Raw genomic sequence first — 16,509 nt, 5'->3', positions numbered from 1 at the left:
CTTCTAGGACAAAGATTGCAGTCGCTCTCTTTCCACATTGTCTGAAGAGGCCTGGACTGTAGCCCCATTCGGACGCGAGTTACCTTTATAGGCTTTATTTACCCTTTGATCACTAACAAAAACCGACGAAGTCCTAACTCTGCCAGAAGAAACACTGCTGTAGGTGTCGAAGGAGGCCGAGCCTTAAGTAAGATCAGTATTGCGAATTAAAATAACCTTGATAGTACCCTCCTTGACGAAGATTGTGGGTTAAACTAAGACAGCACAACGCATCCAGCTAAGCTGATATAATCTCATGTAGGCTAACTGTAAACCAAAACTCATCTAAGACTAATGCAAGGAACAAGAGAAACGGATGTAGTGCTTCTTAGGATGGCAAGAGTGTCTGGTAATTATTCTAAATGGTTAATAATGTCGTCTCACCTTCATTTATTAGGATGACGTCATTCACTGCTTCCACCTCGGAAGACCACTTTCCATTTCAGGAAGCTAAGAAACAAGAGCGCGCCTGTTTAGCGTTTATGTGGCTCTCGGCGACCCAATTAAACGTTACAGTTATAGGTAGCGGAACTGTGGCACGGGCTACCTCTTTCAAGTACACGTTCGCCGTGAAATAAAACGGGTTCCCATTATATTCTGCGAGATAAATGAGTATCGCGGCTACAAGTTCGACAATAAAAGAACTACAGAGAAAACTATTGGGAGGGACGGTCTGGATTTCCTTCCGATCGGATGCAAGTATTATGGTACTTAAGTGCGTCTCTCTCTCAACGTAAGAATGGGCACCGTAATAACAGCGTTAATATCAGTTCACAAGGGCGTGGTGCATCAAAGTTCTTAGATTTCTAGGCTTAGGCGTCTAGAATAACATGGAGATAATTGTTTTAGTGCACTGGTTTATCATATTTGTTTTTAGAAATAAAGCGTCAAATTGAGGAAAATAATTACACTAGCAATCAAGTAGCACTCTTGGTGGATGATTAGTTTCTTAACAAGATAACCCTAGCGTGATATGTCTTTTGTATTATATCTGTGAACCGTATGGACTCTTTTAGATTCCATCGCCCAATCTCTTCATTGATTTTATCTAAAAGTTTCAAGTAGTGTCAGCAGCTTTTAATATTCTTCAATACAATATAAATGTTTTAGTAACAGAATTTTGTAGTCCAGTATTAGAGTTATCAAAATATCATTTTTATGAGGGCTGTTTATTTTAAAGTAGTGCACTACCGGGGCAACTCGTTGAAAAGGTGGATTTGTTTTTGCAAGGAACATATAAATGCAAGGAGAAAATGCGTTTTGTCTTTTCGATGCAAAATCAGGATTGCGTGACATGAATAGTTAAAAAATAAAGTCCTTTCTGTCCAACGCTTAAGCTCGTGAAGTCTTTTACTGTCTTAGCTCTGTAGTTTTAGCCCTCAATTCATAGCGGCTTGTTTCGCATTATTTATGCTTAAGAGACATCAAGACTCGGATGCATTGTATCATAACACATTAAAGACCAAGTACTGCAGAGGCAGCTCCAGTTTAAGATGTTATTGCGTCTCTCTCTCGCTAATCCTGCTATAAATAGATAGTCAACAGCTTCTCTGTAGGATTATGGTAAGTTACCAGAGCGATAAACCTCTTAGAAAAGGATTAATCTCTACAAGGGGCGGTTAAAGCGCGAAAATGCTGCTGCAATTTTAAGATGGAAAATAGCATATTCTAAGTAATTTAGCGTATTCATAAAATACGCTAAATTTGGTACATATTATATAATATACATAAAACTTTAATTAAATGAAATTTAATTCTTGAAATTAATATGTAAATATTACATAATTATTTTAAATTTTAACAACACCATTTGAAAGCATGGATGAATGGAATTAAAATAAATTCGAATTTTTTTTTGAGGTAATCAAACTTCTACCGAATCCTTTGGATGATGGTGTTCATACTTTCGTTTCTTTATGTCATTATGATTGGTTGGGCATTGAATGGCTGTAAGCATATCTGCCACACCCATCCTCCTCAGTGAATTCTAAATGAGATTTATCTCTCTATGGGATGGCGTATGACAAATTCAACTTAGAGTGTTGCGTTATAACGAAACACTACAGATCATGGGCCCTCTGGGGACCACTCAACAACAACAAACCACTCGACATATGACCTGGCTTAATGAAAACCAACATAAAAAATAAAAAAAAAAAACAAGCATGAATCACAAACCTATGGAAACAGTTAAGAGTACTAAAAAATTCTGATTTTCAATTGAAACTAGTAGCGACGTCTTTCGTCTGAACATAGACAATGTTTTTCAGGTGATGTCTTCTCTTTTGGATTATGTCCATTGCTGTGTACAAGGATTTTTGCGCGTTAATTTATTCATTATTATATTAAACGTAATGGCATCTTCCACTTATTGCCTACGACAATTAGTTATAGAGAAGCTGTTCTACTGTTTCTCTAGACCAGTGGTGTCCAATCTATGGCCCGCGGTGCGTATTGTGCCCAAGCGGAAAGTGAACTGAAACAGCATTTTAGAGAGTCGCGCCACTGCCAAAAAGTACAATCATATAAGACATTAGTTTGTCTCGACAAATGGTTATGCGAAGAGTAGAAGATATTGGAAAGAATTTGTACAAACAACTTTTAGAAAATATAAAACAAATTAAATATTTTACTGTGGCACTGGATGATAGTACTGATGTAAATGACACAGTCCAACTCCTTATCTTCATATGTGGAATTAATGATAATTTTTCTCCAGTTGAAGATTTAAACTGGAGGAAAATGATCTACAGAGTATGAGCGGAACAACTACAGGTGAAAATCTTTTTGGAAACTTTTGTCAATCTATTGAAAAGTTAGGATTAAATTTTAGAACTCACGGTGCAAAAAAATATGATTGGTATAAACATTGAGCTTTATGGGTAGAATAACCATGAAAATGATAGATATCGGAGCTGAACCTCCAATTGGAATTAACTGCATTGTGCAACAAGAAACTCTCTATGGGGAAAGTATTGGATCTCCAATACGTTGTAAATATGATTATTTCAACTGTAAATTTTATATGATTACATGGTCTTAATCACTGTATGTTTCAGCAATTTCTTTCAGAAATTGAAGCTGAAATTTTACATAGCGCAGTGAGATGGCTTAGTCATGGTAAAGTGTTCTATCATTTCTTTAAACTGCGTCATGAAACTGATATTTTAATACACAAAAAGGGAAACCAATAAAACAACTATCAAATATGGAGTGGCTGTTTGATCTTGCAATTCTTACAGACATTTCTAGTCACTTAAGTGCTCTTAATTTAACACTACAAAGAAAAGGAAAATTGGTCTCTGATTTGTACGGTGACATCAGATCATCTCAGAATAAGTTGTTATTTAAATCGCAAATTGAGCAAAGACAATTTAGTTCACTTTGAATGTTGTACCGAGCTAAAAGAGAAACACATATTTCCAAAGAATCATTGCCTTTCATTATTATAATTAATTTTTCAAAAATTTTGAATTACCTAAACTTTTCCAGCCTCAAATGTCTCATTAAATTTTAGGATTTGTTCTATAAATGTTATTGTGCATTGCACTTAATAAAATTTTAGAATATTTCCAATTTTAGGCGAATAATAAGGATAATAATTTCCAATTATTATCTTTATTTATTCACCTTAATATTGAAAAGCAGTCCTTCTTTATAAGGTGAAATTTTATAGGGTGAGCATTTAAAAGCAAAAGTAAGGTATTGTTTTTTAAAAACAAAATATTTTTTTATAAACAAAAGTAAGGCATATTTTTTTATTATTATATAATAAAATCTAAAAAAAAATAAATAAACCACTGATGTAGATTTGTTGCACATAAAATTGTTGGGAATTTATATTTTTATATATAACCTGAAAATTTAAACTTTCTTTTTACATGTAACAAAATATGGAAATTGTAAAACATTAATTTTTTTAGGAATCATTTTTGCGGCCCGCAAAACAAATCTAACTTTCAATATGGCCTCTATACGTGAAAAGGTTGGAAAACACCTCATTTATTATTAACTAATACGGTTATATCATTGGTTTGACTGACTATAGTGTTAACCAGATCCCGGATGCCACTGTGTGTCCTGCAAAATTAAATTTAAGAAAGAAGAGGGTAAATATGGCCACATGGAATGTAAAAAGTTTAAAAGAAGGCAAGATGAATATGGCCATCAATGAAATGGATAAGTATAAAATTGGCATTTTAGGAGCAACCGAAGTCATGTGGATGGGACAAGGTCATTTCAAAACTGGAAATGGGTTTTTGGTTGTTTTTTTTCTGGAAGTGACCAAGTAAAAGAACATGGTGTCGCTGTCATTTTGAATAAGAAATGTTCAAGGTCTCTGGATACAATCCTATTAATAGTAAAATGATGACGGCTAGACTTCAGAGCCAGCCAGTAAATCTCACAGTTTTAGTTGCGTATGCGCCGACATCAACATCCACAGACGAAGATATGGACGTTTATTATGAAAATCTCCAGTCAGTTCTTGATCTGGTCCCAAAAAAGGATGTTTTGATACTCGTGGGTGATTTTAATACAAAAGTAGGCAAGACAGTTTCTTGTAGTCCGGAATGTGATAGGTTTGGTCTTGGCACTAGAAATGAGCGGGGTGAAAGTTTAATTGAATTTTGTCGTCTGTAACACCAGCTTTCAGCAGCACCCGAGAAGACTCTACGCATGGAAATCTCCTGATCATAAAACAAGGAATCAGATTGATTATATCATTATGCAGCAAAGGGGCGTTCCAGCGTAATCACAACAAAAACAATTCCTGGAGCAGATTGTGGCAGTGATCATCAACTACTACACATCGTTCTCAAGCTGAAGCTTAAAAACATCATGAATAAGGTTTTCCCTAGACGATTGGATGTAGAAAATATTCTAAAAGATTATATGCTTGAAACAGGCAATCGTTTTCAAGCTCTATTAGAACTAGATGACGATATGCTGATTAAGGCAATTGCTAAAACGTTGTTCGCTGATCTGATAAAATTATGGAGATATCATGATCTTCCCGTAAAGACGAAACTGAGAATCACTGATTCGTTAATTTTTCCAGTTGCCACTTATGGATGTGAAGGATGGAATCTGAAAAGAGTTGACAGGAAGCAAATTGAGGCATTTGATATGTGGTGTTACAGGAGAATACTGCGTATTTCTTACATGGGTCGAAGAACAAATGAGTGAGTATTGAACAAAATTGGGAGGCCTAAAATTCTTCTTCATAGCATCAACAAAAGAAAACTAAAGTTTTTTGGTCATATAGTAAGAAAAGAAAACTTTCTGTCGAAGAATATAATGGAAGGGAAAAAGGGGGAAGAGTGCAGAGGAAGACCTGCAACTAGGTGGAAGGATGGGATCAGTGAACTTCTGGGCATGACACTTTGCGATGCTGCTCGTATAGTACACGATCGATGCAGTTGGAGGAATTTGTTGGTGGCCACAACAGCTCCTGGGAGCTATGTGACTGGAAGAAGAAGAAGATCATTGGTTTGAAAGTCTTTTAAAGCGCGATCAATAAACAACATTTCGTTAAAGATGGGACTGTCTCGAGATGATCCTTCGTAGCCATAGAGACATTTATCAAATTGCTAACGTATTTCATTAGGCATAAACATTTCGAATTTTGATTTTCAAAAACAATGTCTCTTAGCACTTCAAATAGCGTTCTAATCTCGTCTATAAAGCAAAATTAAGTTATTGGAAACGAGCACCTTCGTATCTTTCTTGCAAAGCTGCATATCACGGGGTTTTAATACCGTAATTACTGGAGAAGTTATGATGATGGGCGATACGGTGCCATCAAACAAGCCAAATGTATCCGCGCTACAAAAGACGACAGATATCTATTATCAGAAGTAGCGGAGGATCACATCTAACCGTAAACTGGCTCATTAAAGTTGAAATAATGTGTTGTAGCCTAACTGGCCATAACTGGCCGCGCATCATGAGCCCGCATCGCAATGACGATGTAATAGGCAGCGTCACATTGGCTGCCGTGGCATATCTTTGCATTACACAATCATTTTAGTCAGTAATCTCTAGACGTTTCAATAATTTCCTAAAGGGAGGGTGATAATCATTCCCCGCACATGTGCACCTCTGTTCGGTAACATGATAGTTGACACATGCGAACGTGTACAACTCTGCAAGGAGTACCTTAAATATGGAAGTGCGTTAGACAATAATATATCCCGTAGTTTTGATTACGATTATTACTGACATTAGAACAAAGGTTAAGTTTATCGTGTCCATTAAAGTCAAAACTCCGTGAACTTGTGTTGCTGGTCAATTATTAAAATTTCTTGCGAGTAATAGAGAAAACTGCATCCGGGACATCGAAAGTTAAAAGGGCAAATCATTGAATACAATTCATTGCTGCCTGGAGTATTGCCATAACTATCTCGTTTAAATTTAATTCCGAATTTCCCATTTTCAATAACTGAATACGCTATTCATTATTAATACAATATGCATCATTTGTTTTGTAATAGAAATAAATTTTTCTGAAATGAGCCTACTTAAATATTAATTATATAGTAGAGTGTTAGTAACAATATTGTTTTGTTTTGAAATAACAGGGCACGCTCCAACTTTTATTGACTACTTGGACAGGAACTGAAGAATGAGATTCAAACATTCAAGTTCATCACCTGTAATCTTTCCACAGATGATATTATATTCTATGAATAAGCTTGGCTAAGTTTTGGTGAGTTTTTAAAGAAATTTTGCAAAGATCCCTGAATTTCTTAACGTTAAGTTAGAAAATATACCAATAAATCGATCACTTTGATTGACAATGTTCTAAGTGACGAATCGAAGAGCACACTGAGTCAGCTGTCAACGGATATTACTAGAATGATCGATCCCTGGCACTGCTGTTTAAACCTTACGGCTGTAACTAATGGAAACCATATCCGAGTGTGTCCTGAAGGTTGGTATACCGCTAGGCGTAGCAATCGTCATTTGGTAGGATTGCCATCCTCCCCACACCGGTTGGTACAAGACCTGAGTTCGAATCCCATCGATGATGGGAGGAATTTTCATGGACCTTTTATCACAACGTGGCTGAGTTATTCGCTCTCAAGCGAGGGTACACGGTTTTTCATCCCGGAAACAGTTTTTCGTCCAGAAAAACAGAAAATCGACCACAGAACGCATGCAATGCCCTTAGTTGTCGATGCTCCTAAAACAAAACAACAACAACCGCTAGGCAGGTATCAATAATGAAAAAGATCGAGAACCGCTGCTCTACCAAGTGCAATTTATGAATAGACGAATGTAAAAACAAATCTCGCTTTGTTCTGCTGGTAAATTATAGATACACACACACACGCTTGCTTAGAGATATCCAATTAGTATTCATTTTCCATTCGAATCGTAAGGCTACGAATAACTCGCGGGATATTGATCTCCTACTCTATTTATGAGGCTGTATTAACATGTAGACTCGAAGTCATTAAAATAAGACTTCGGAGGTGGGTCCGAAGTTGTTGGCAGTTACAGAGACATAAAATATTAAACTCATATTCACAGTACTTCTCTACTTAACATCTTCAATAAGCCACGAGATGGTCTATTCACAGGGGCGGGAAGATGGTGGCACTTATTAAAACAGGCACTCACGTCTTTTATAGATAAATGAGTCCGTAACCCCATGATGATGAATGAGTTTCGGTGTAAAAGAGCTACCCTTTATGCTCTGTAAAGACGATCGAAGCCACTTATGTAGTCTATTGATTTCCTTCGTGGTATTTTTCCCGAGGCTTGTAATGTATTGGAAAATTCATTCTCTGGACTTGCCTTTTGTTTCTGAAATGAGCAGCGAATACTGCTGCAGGCATTGCATATTCAAATTACTTCTGAAAGGCGTTTCAACCATTTTTCGTCCCTGTAAGACTTTTACATCGTATTTAGGAAACTACGTCACCTTTTGTAATTATATTGGAGTATATGTCGTAAAACTTTCAGTAATGTTTAAACCTTCGCCGCGAGCGGAAATTATAATCACTGTATGGCAGAGGACTAGGTTCGAATCCTCTACAGAAGGGAAGGAGTTTAATGAGCTATTCTCATACTAGAGTTGAGTTAGTGGGTCTTGGGAGAGGGTTGAGCCCTTGTGGTTGCACAGTTAGTACAATCGCTGTTCTTCCCACACTAGGTGGAAAAGACCTGAGTTCGAGTCCCGTTGATGATATGAGGAATTTTTATGGACTTTTTCACATCATGGCTGCGTTAATCGATCTCAGGCGCGGTAGAATTGTTTTGTCCTCCCAGAAACTGGGGTTTTTCATCCAGCAAAACAGAAAATCGACCTCAGAACACAATTTACAGACAATATACACGGAGGAAAATGGCCTCAATCGCTGATGCTTCTGAAAACCTACAGCAGCAACAATATCGAAGGTTGAGTTGTACACACAGGTAATGAGAACAAAAAAATGGAACCACAAGGTTTACGGAAAGCGTTAGGTTCATTGAACAGCGGCGTCTACATGCCCCTGACAAAAGTATGAAACATGCAACTGACATCCTAGAATGCTTAGCATCATGTCTGTAAAGGCAAACTCGCTTAACCGCACGTGATCATTGGCAACATGTTGTGAAGAAAAGACCTTAGCGATTTCGAAAGGGACATGATTGTGGCAGCTTGTTTGGCAGGCGTTTCGGTTATTAAGTTAGCTAAATTGGCTAATATTTCACGAGGAACAGTTTCCAAGGTTATCCTTGCATAGGAATCTAAAGGGAAGACATCATCTGCAAAAGGCAACAGTGGGCGATATCGCATACTCCAGAATCGTGACGTTCGAATATTAGTGCTATGTACAAAGCGAAATCGACATGCAGCAGCTGATCAGTTATGCACACATTTCAACGCAGGGCGAGAGAGGGTAGTTTCGCCAAAAACATTTACGTCGAGAACTCCACAGAGCTGGATATCAATGTCGAGTTGCACTTCACAAGACATCACAGCTGACCACGAACAACGTCGTGCCCAACGGCGCAAAGCTTATAAGCGGTGGACTCTCAAGCACACCTGAAAACGCACATCGTCCTGCTGAATGGTGCAAAGGGCACAAGCAGTGGACTCTTGAGCAGTGGAGGAATGTGAGACGGTCTGACGAATCCTCTTTATACTTTGTGGCAAATGGACGAGTGCATTTGCGGCGTTATCCTAAGGAAGCTTACAACTCGGATTACTTATTACCTACTGTTAAGGGTTCTGGTGGTTCTATAATGGTGTGGAGTGCCTTCTCGTCACATAATTTAGGTGTACTCATTCCGTTAGAAGATAAGATTAATGCCAACCGCTATTTAACATTCCTGGGTGTTCAAATGCTTCAACCGGTCAAGCAATTCTTTCATGAAAAGAGAACTGTCTCTCAGTATGAAAATGCTCCAATTCACAGAGCACAAGTGATTAATGGTTTGAGGAACGTGAGACAACTTTTTCACATACCACGGCCATCGCAGTCACATATCTAAACCCCATAGAAGACTATGGAACCTTCTGGAACGTCATCTCAGTCAGCATTTTCCAGCTCCATTGAACAAGTAGGAATTGATCACCTTTCGTATGGATGAATGGTGTCGTATGCCTCCTACTGACTTTTAGACACTATTAAATCATATGCGACGACATATATAGACGGCACTGTACTAACATTGCAGTCCAACACCGTGTTAGTGATTTTGTATTACTGTTTCCATTTTTTGTCCAATACCTGCATTTATTCGATACTACATGTACGCCTGATGCCATCAGTTGCCTAATAAACGGAAAACTTAGTTTTAATATTAATCGTTAGTGATATAAATGATTTGGGGCTTTGGTAGGAGTCAAATAAAGCTGATATCGAGAGAGCACATAAAATAGCAGCTTTAATGAAACATTTCTGTGTAGAATTCAATTATGGCAATTTCGCGATATAGTTTAAATTAAACGTGAACTTTGTTCTCGATCCTAGACACATGAAATCCTAAAGACTCCAGACACATGAAATCCTAAAGATTTAATGTGTCTGAAGTCCCAAGCAATACTGTCTAATTTCGTTAAGCAAACAAATCCAATTTATTAAAGCATATTACGTTTCAATATTATTTATTTGTATTGTATCCGGATTTATAAATTGCGGGCGCAATAAAAATGGTAAAGAATTTTCTGGAGGAGATGATTAACAATGCAGCAGCGGAGCATACAGATGCTAATGGTATACAAGGTCTGTAAATTTCGACACTGTCTGGTGGGACAGCGCTTTGGAGCGCCTCCGGTCTGCCTCCTGTTCCCATCAATTATATAAACTTTTCCTTAGCTACTTCTCCGAAAGAACTGTTATCCTAAAATCTAAGTATCACCATGTCCTCAGGCCTGTCTCTCGGGGATGCCCCCAGGGGTCGGTTTTGGGGCCTGTGGTGTGGAATATCGTTCTACAGAATTGGCTCTCCCGTTCTTTTGAGAACACCAAAGTTGTTGCCTTTGCCGATGACCTTACCATCATTGTGTCTGGAAAATCTAGGAGTGCCATTGAACATAATGCCAATCTGGTCCTGTCTGATCTCTCCTCCTGGGCGGCGCCTCCGTAGCCAGGTGGGAAGGAGCAGCAGTGCGTAGCACACGCTTCTTGATTAGACCGGGGTTCGAGCCCGTCACCACCAAATACGGAGGATGCGGAAAGGTCAGGGAATGACCACCGCATATCCTGGAGCAATATGGCCTTAGTTGCTAATGCTCCTAAAAACCAAATAACAAACAAAAACATCCTCCTGGGCAGCATTGAACAAACTCCGCATTAACCCAAGTAAAACCAAAATGATGCTCTTTAAGCACAAGCTAGATCTCAGGCGTCCACCACAGGTTAAAATCTCTGGAATCCGGCTACTCATAGTTACTGAAGCTACCATTCTTGGAGTGGTAATTGATCACAAACTGAGCTTCCTGCCACACCTCACCCATCTCAAATCAAAAGTCAAGAAGCACTCTGGCTCCATTATTCGTATCTCCAGGAATGACTGGGGCCTTTCCAAGAGGACACTTCGTCAGTACTATAAAGCAGTCTTCCTTCCAATTGTCACGTATGCAGCCGTTGCCTGGTTTCACCGAGTTGGCTTGGTCAAGATGAGAAACAGATTGAGTTCCATCCAACGTACAATGTTACTGGCTACCCTGAGAGTTTGCAGAACAGTTTCTACAGCAGCCATCCAAGTCATAGCTGGAACTCTTCCTCTGGATTTGTATGCTACTTACAGAGGACTAGTATTTAGAATCAAAAACATCATCCCCACTAAGTTCCTTGACATCGAGCTTGATCTTGACACTGACCCAAAAGCTGAGAAAACCAGATGCTACAACGAGTTAGTGAACATCTGGCAGACCCGATGGGATACATCCCAGGTTCGAGTGGTTACTAGAAGATTCCTTCCTGATGTAACCTTTACATCCTCTAATTAGGTCCAATCCTGGCTTTCCCTCACCATGGAGACTTCCTTCCTAGTTACTGGACATGGCTCTCTTAATGAAAAACTGCACCAACTAGGCCTATGCACGACTGACCTGTGCTACTGTGGAGCCAAGGAAAACTGGAGGCACCTTCTTTTTGACTGTATTCTGTACGAAGACTTGAGACAAGATTTAGTGACCACCATCCCAATATCAGAAAACCAATTAGACCAGTTACTCCAAACCCCTGAACGTTTATTTGCTCCTCACAACTTTGCTATGGAAGTCTTTTCTCGAAGGAGGAGATCATATAGAGTGGTCAACACCCCTGGCATTGGGCCTGAAGTGGATTAGACAATGGTGTTTTTTTTTTTTTTTTCCTCTCCTGCTCCTCCTTGCATTCTGTTTGGAGTCAGCCACTCCACATTACTTTTATTATATATATATATATATTTTATTATTTATTATTTTTTTTTAGATATATATATTTTCTTTTCTTTTTTTTCTTTTCTTTTTTTTCTTTTCTTTTTTTTCTCCCCATTACCAACAACCACGGGTGGTTTTTTTTTTTCCTTTTTCTTTCTTTTTGTCTGCCCCTCTGGAATGGGCCCGCAGAGGCTCTGACCTACTTGCTGGCAACATCATGTGGGTCAGAGTCTCTTTTGAGACAGTACGTGCATTACTGGGACTGGCCCGCCTTCCCGTGGTGAGGACGAGTACCCAGAATCATCTGTCCAGGTGATTGATGCTTCTGGGTAGCCAAGTGACCAGACACAACAACAGAACACACACATAATACAAACAAACCTACGTCACACACATCTGGCTCAATTGTAGTTGATCCTGTTCTTCACAGAGATACGAGGCGGAGTTGAACTCACGTTCTAGGTGCCGCCCTTTACAAAAACACATGTCCATGTAAATTAGAAGGGTTCTGTGCTCTTCCCTCACAGTTTTAGTCCTTAAAAAAATATGCAAACATGTTCTGCTATCATGTATACAAACTAATCAGAAAATCCCGGTGGGAGTGACCTAAACAAGACGCCTAAATCATCCTGGTATCTCAGCGCATATTGATTCCTAACAATAAGCGAAGCCTATTGCAGATTACCTTACATCTATTGGGAATCAAATAATTCTGATATCAGTTTTAAATAATCAAAGTTGAGATTTATTTTATCTCGTTCAAAGCCTAACCATACAAAACAAGCAAGCTCGATTCTCAGGGGAATGTCGGAGTCAGAATTCTGTAAAGTAATATAATGAACAGAGAGAAGCGTTTGTTATAAAAGTTGAGGTAAATTTAGAAAAGCAAAGCTCCAAGGGTGGATGGATATATTCAGTTAAAATGTGTAAGTGAGTGTATCAAGCCATAATTAGACTCCAAGAAGATCCCATTGGACTAGAGAAGCGTTCATATGTTCCAAGACCACAAAGGTGGTGTTAAAAAGGATTTGAGAAAATAAAGGCCAGCAAGTTTGACTTCTGTCGCAGCAAGATCTTGAAAGTTATGGTTATTGTTGCAACTCAGGAACATTAGGCAGTTGATGTAGATAGACAACGTCGTCCATCATTCTGATATTATATATCTAGACTTTAGTAAAACTTTTCATTCCGTCTTCATAGAACGATGATATATCAACTACAAGTTCGAGTTACGGATAAATTTTGTTGTAGGATTTTAGGAGCATTGAGGATTAAGGCCATATTACTCCGTATATATTGTCTGTAAATTGCATGTGTTCTGAGGTCAATTTTCTGTTTGCTAGACGAAAAATCCCAGTTTCCGGTGGGAAAAACCATGCTACCTGAGATCAACTAATTCAGCCCCATTGTGAAAAAGGCCTATAAAAACTCCTCACATCATCGACGGGACTCCAATTCAGGTCTGTCTTTACCACCCTGTGCGAGGAGGATGGCGATTTTACCAACTGTGCTACACATGAGGACTTATAGATAAGTGCCCTCGTGAGTAGCACAGATGGTAAAAAGACCGTCCTCTCCCACAGAGGGTTGAAAAACTTCGGTTCGAATCCCATCAATGACAAGAGGAATTTTTATGGGCTTTTTTACAACGTGGCTGAGTTTGTCGGTCTCAGGCGGAATAACATGATTTTTTCTGTCCTGGAAATAACGAGATTTTGTCTCCAGCAAACAGTAAATCGACCACAAAAACATACAATTTACGGATATACTACATTCAGTGCGAAATGGTCTAAAATGCTAACGCGCCTAAAAAAAAACCACCAACCTTTTGGATAAGATCTTATGCTGGATCAGTGGTTAGCTAAATGACAAGAGATAGAGTTATCATAAATGGCCAGCTAGTCTTCTCAGTGGTCTATGGTAGTAAGTAATCTGTCGGAACTCAGTGTTAGGCCATCCTATTTATAATTAAATTATAATTTTCGTATGTTTTTGCTTCAAAACGACTCGGATTGGTTGCCTACGCTGTACCAAAATGGTAACTAAAGTTTAATGCTTCTACATATAACGTTACGCCTCTATTTCACGGAAAATTTCACGCCACGTTATGTGGCGTGAAATTTTCCGGGCATTGTAAATAGGCAACTAGACAGGCACTTGGTATCCTGTCCATGGTCTATAGCTGGACATTATCTTTCTATACAAGAAGACTGTTAGGGCATATTAAAAAAATTGTATTCAACTCCGGAGACTGTACCTAAAAGGAGACTGAACGTCTGCAAAGAATTCAAAGAAGTGCTACCTTGTGGGAATGACAATGGTATGGACGTTCTGTTTTGTTATTATTATTTTGACTGATACAATAAAAGTGCGTTTGCTTGAATAATTTGGCCTTGCTAATGCCAATAGTCTTTCCACGTAGTACAATGATTATAATCATCATCGTCCTTCCCACTTCGGGTTTGTATCCCGTCAATGACGCAAAGAACTTTTATGAACGCTGTGGGTCTCTTCAAATGGGTGCCGAGAGGAGCAACCGGATTAGTCAAGGACACAAAAGAGCACTCTTACAAAGGAAGACTTCAGCTCTGCAAATTGCAGGGTTTGCAAACTAGTTGCCCGCGAGGAGACCTAATTGAAGTGTCTAAGGCTTTAAACAGATTGATTAAACTTAACAACGATGGTATTCTTACGCTTTCTCGAACAACGCGCATGAGGATTTGTTTGTTTGCTTGTACGCTTTTGCTGGAGTTTCCGGAGTGGGAACCAAAAAGGACCATAAAAATCAATCCTCTACATCATCAACGGGATTTGAACTCAGGTCTTTTCAACCCTGTGTGGGGAAAACAGCGAGTGTACCAATTGTGAAGGCTCGCCATTGGGAATAAAAGTCGAAAAGGATGATTGTAGGGCAGATGCGTGAAAATTTGCTTTCGGCTAAAAAGCAACTGATTGTTGGAACAAAGTTCCATCTGAAACGATGCCGTATCAGTAAAGGAAGCGGGTAGTTTGATAGATTTAAGGAGGACAGACAAATCATTATGGGAATGGACAGATGAGGTGGATAGTTTTATTTTTGTATGGTGCTTATAAGTTTTCTTGCTTGTATCACAGTAATACTTTAAGCAATATTGCATTCTACTATGTGTATTGCGCTCTCCTAAAAGCAAATCAAGATCTTAAATTTCCCTCTAGAAATCCAAAGACTTCGGAGAAAATATCTCATTTAAAATTTAAGATATTTTCCTTCCTAAAAGTTAAATATCCCGTCACGAGCCACGTGTCAACATTTTTTATAGATGCCAAGCGTTATCGTATGTAAAGAGCATCAAGTCAAGTGGGCATTTTCTTAATTAAAATTATGGAACAACGAAATAAAGTGTCCTTAAGCGCCTGATGACTTACTAAGTACACGGTGCATTGATTACTGAGGCGAGAACGGCGTGCAATTCCCTAGGAGCACACGGGCATCTCTGGACACGTGTTATACAAGATATCAAAAAGTGACTAAAGAATTAATTACAACTTACTGTTTTGTCTCCAAGATTGTTGACCACGCAGTGGAGGTAAACGCTCTGTCCTAGCTGTGTGGTAACGTTTCTTGGCGAAGCGTTGTCAAACGAAGGAGAAGCATGATTTACAAATGTCCAGTAGTCACTAACACGGGCAGGCTGAACAAAACGCTTGAATTTTTCCTGAGGTAAGAGGTTTTTCTGAAGTGGTAAGTAGTCCCAAATGTTGAGAACTGGACCTATGGACAAACAAAAACGTTAAAATAAAGCCTGCTTTTATTTTACTTATTTAGAGTTAAATATCCCTATTACTACTATTAATAATTAAAATAATTAATGAGGTTTCATGGGTTAAAGTAACCAGACAGACTGTTCGGTTACTTTAACATTTACAGTTGATCTGCCATTACAGCTTTTTAAAAGAAATCAAGAGGTTCATTATGCAGAAACCAAATAAAAGTCTACAGCATACGCTGATGGAATATACTCTTATCAAAATATCTTTATTCCACACTTAGAGTTGAAATAATTACTTACATGCCTCACAAATAAGCATGTCAAGATTTTGAGTGGATGGTACTGGTGTCGGGAAATTCAAATGAAAATGCTTTTCTTTGGTTTAAACAATTTTTTTCCCAATGATAATTGAAGATATCTGTCAAAGAACAAAAATAAACGTAAAGACCACAATGCTCATCATAAAAAGACATGGGACTACTCTTCCCCTTAATAACCACCAAACAGAAATATCCAGAGTAGGACACCGACTCTGACTCAAATGGATTTCGGTCGTATTTCTTCATAATTGCACTTACGAAAGACGATTAAGATAAGTCGCATACGCTACCGGATCTATGTGGTCAGAGAAAAAAGCAAACGCGGTATCCAATAAAATCTAAACAGCATTAAGAAGAAATTATCTTCGAGCAAAGCATACAGTTGGCGTTTAACAAAATCACCATTCTTGCCCTCAGCTTCTGGCTGTTTCTACCAGAAATGCCTTCCCAAGTGGCAGGCAGAGATAACCGCGAAGCGTGACTCTCCTATCCGACAGTTTATTACCCTGATAAATGGGGCCAAGGGAGTTCTAGACAA

At 38.6% G+C, this 16,509-nt stretch overlaps 1 protein-coding gene across 1 annotated transcript in view; it reads right to left on the bottom strand.

Moving 5' to 3' along the window:
• The window catches only part of LOC150083315 (protein amalgam-like), a 237,079-nt gene that overhangs the window by 127,349 nt on the left and 93,221 nt on the right, over window positions 1-16,509 (bottom strand). The window contains exon 2 of the mRNA XM_090377971.1: window positions 15,433-15,653. Coding sequence (XP_090234097.1) covers window positions 15,433-15,653 — 221 coding nt within the window. The remainder of the gene's footprint in view (window positions 1-15,432; window positions 15,654-16,509) is intronic.

Source organism: Mastigoproctus giganteus, chromosome 7 (assembly GCF_048544385.1).
Source record: "Mastigoproctus giganteus isolate SK-2022 chromosome 7, ASM4854438v1, whole genome shotgun sequence".
Taxonomy (NCBI): domain Eukaryota; kingdom Metazoa; phylum Arthropoda; class Arachnida; order Uropygi; family Thelyphonidae; genus Mastigoproctus; species Mastigoproctus giganteus.
Note: the sequence above shows the minus strand (reverse complement) of the source record. Positions and strands in the feature narration are given on the sequence as shown.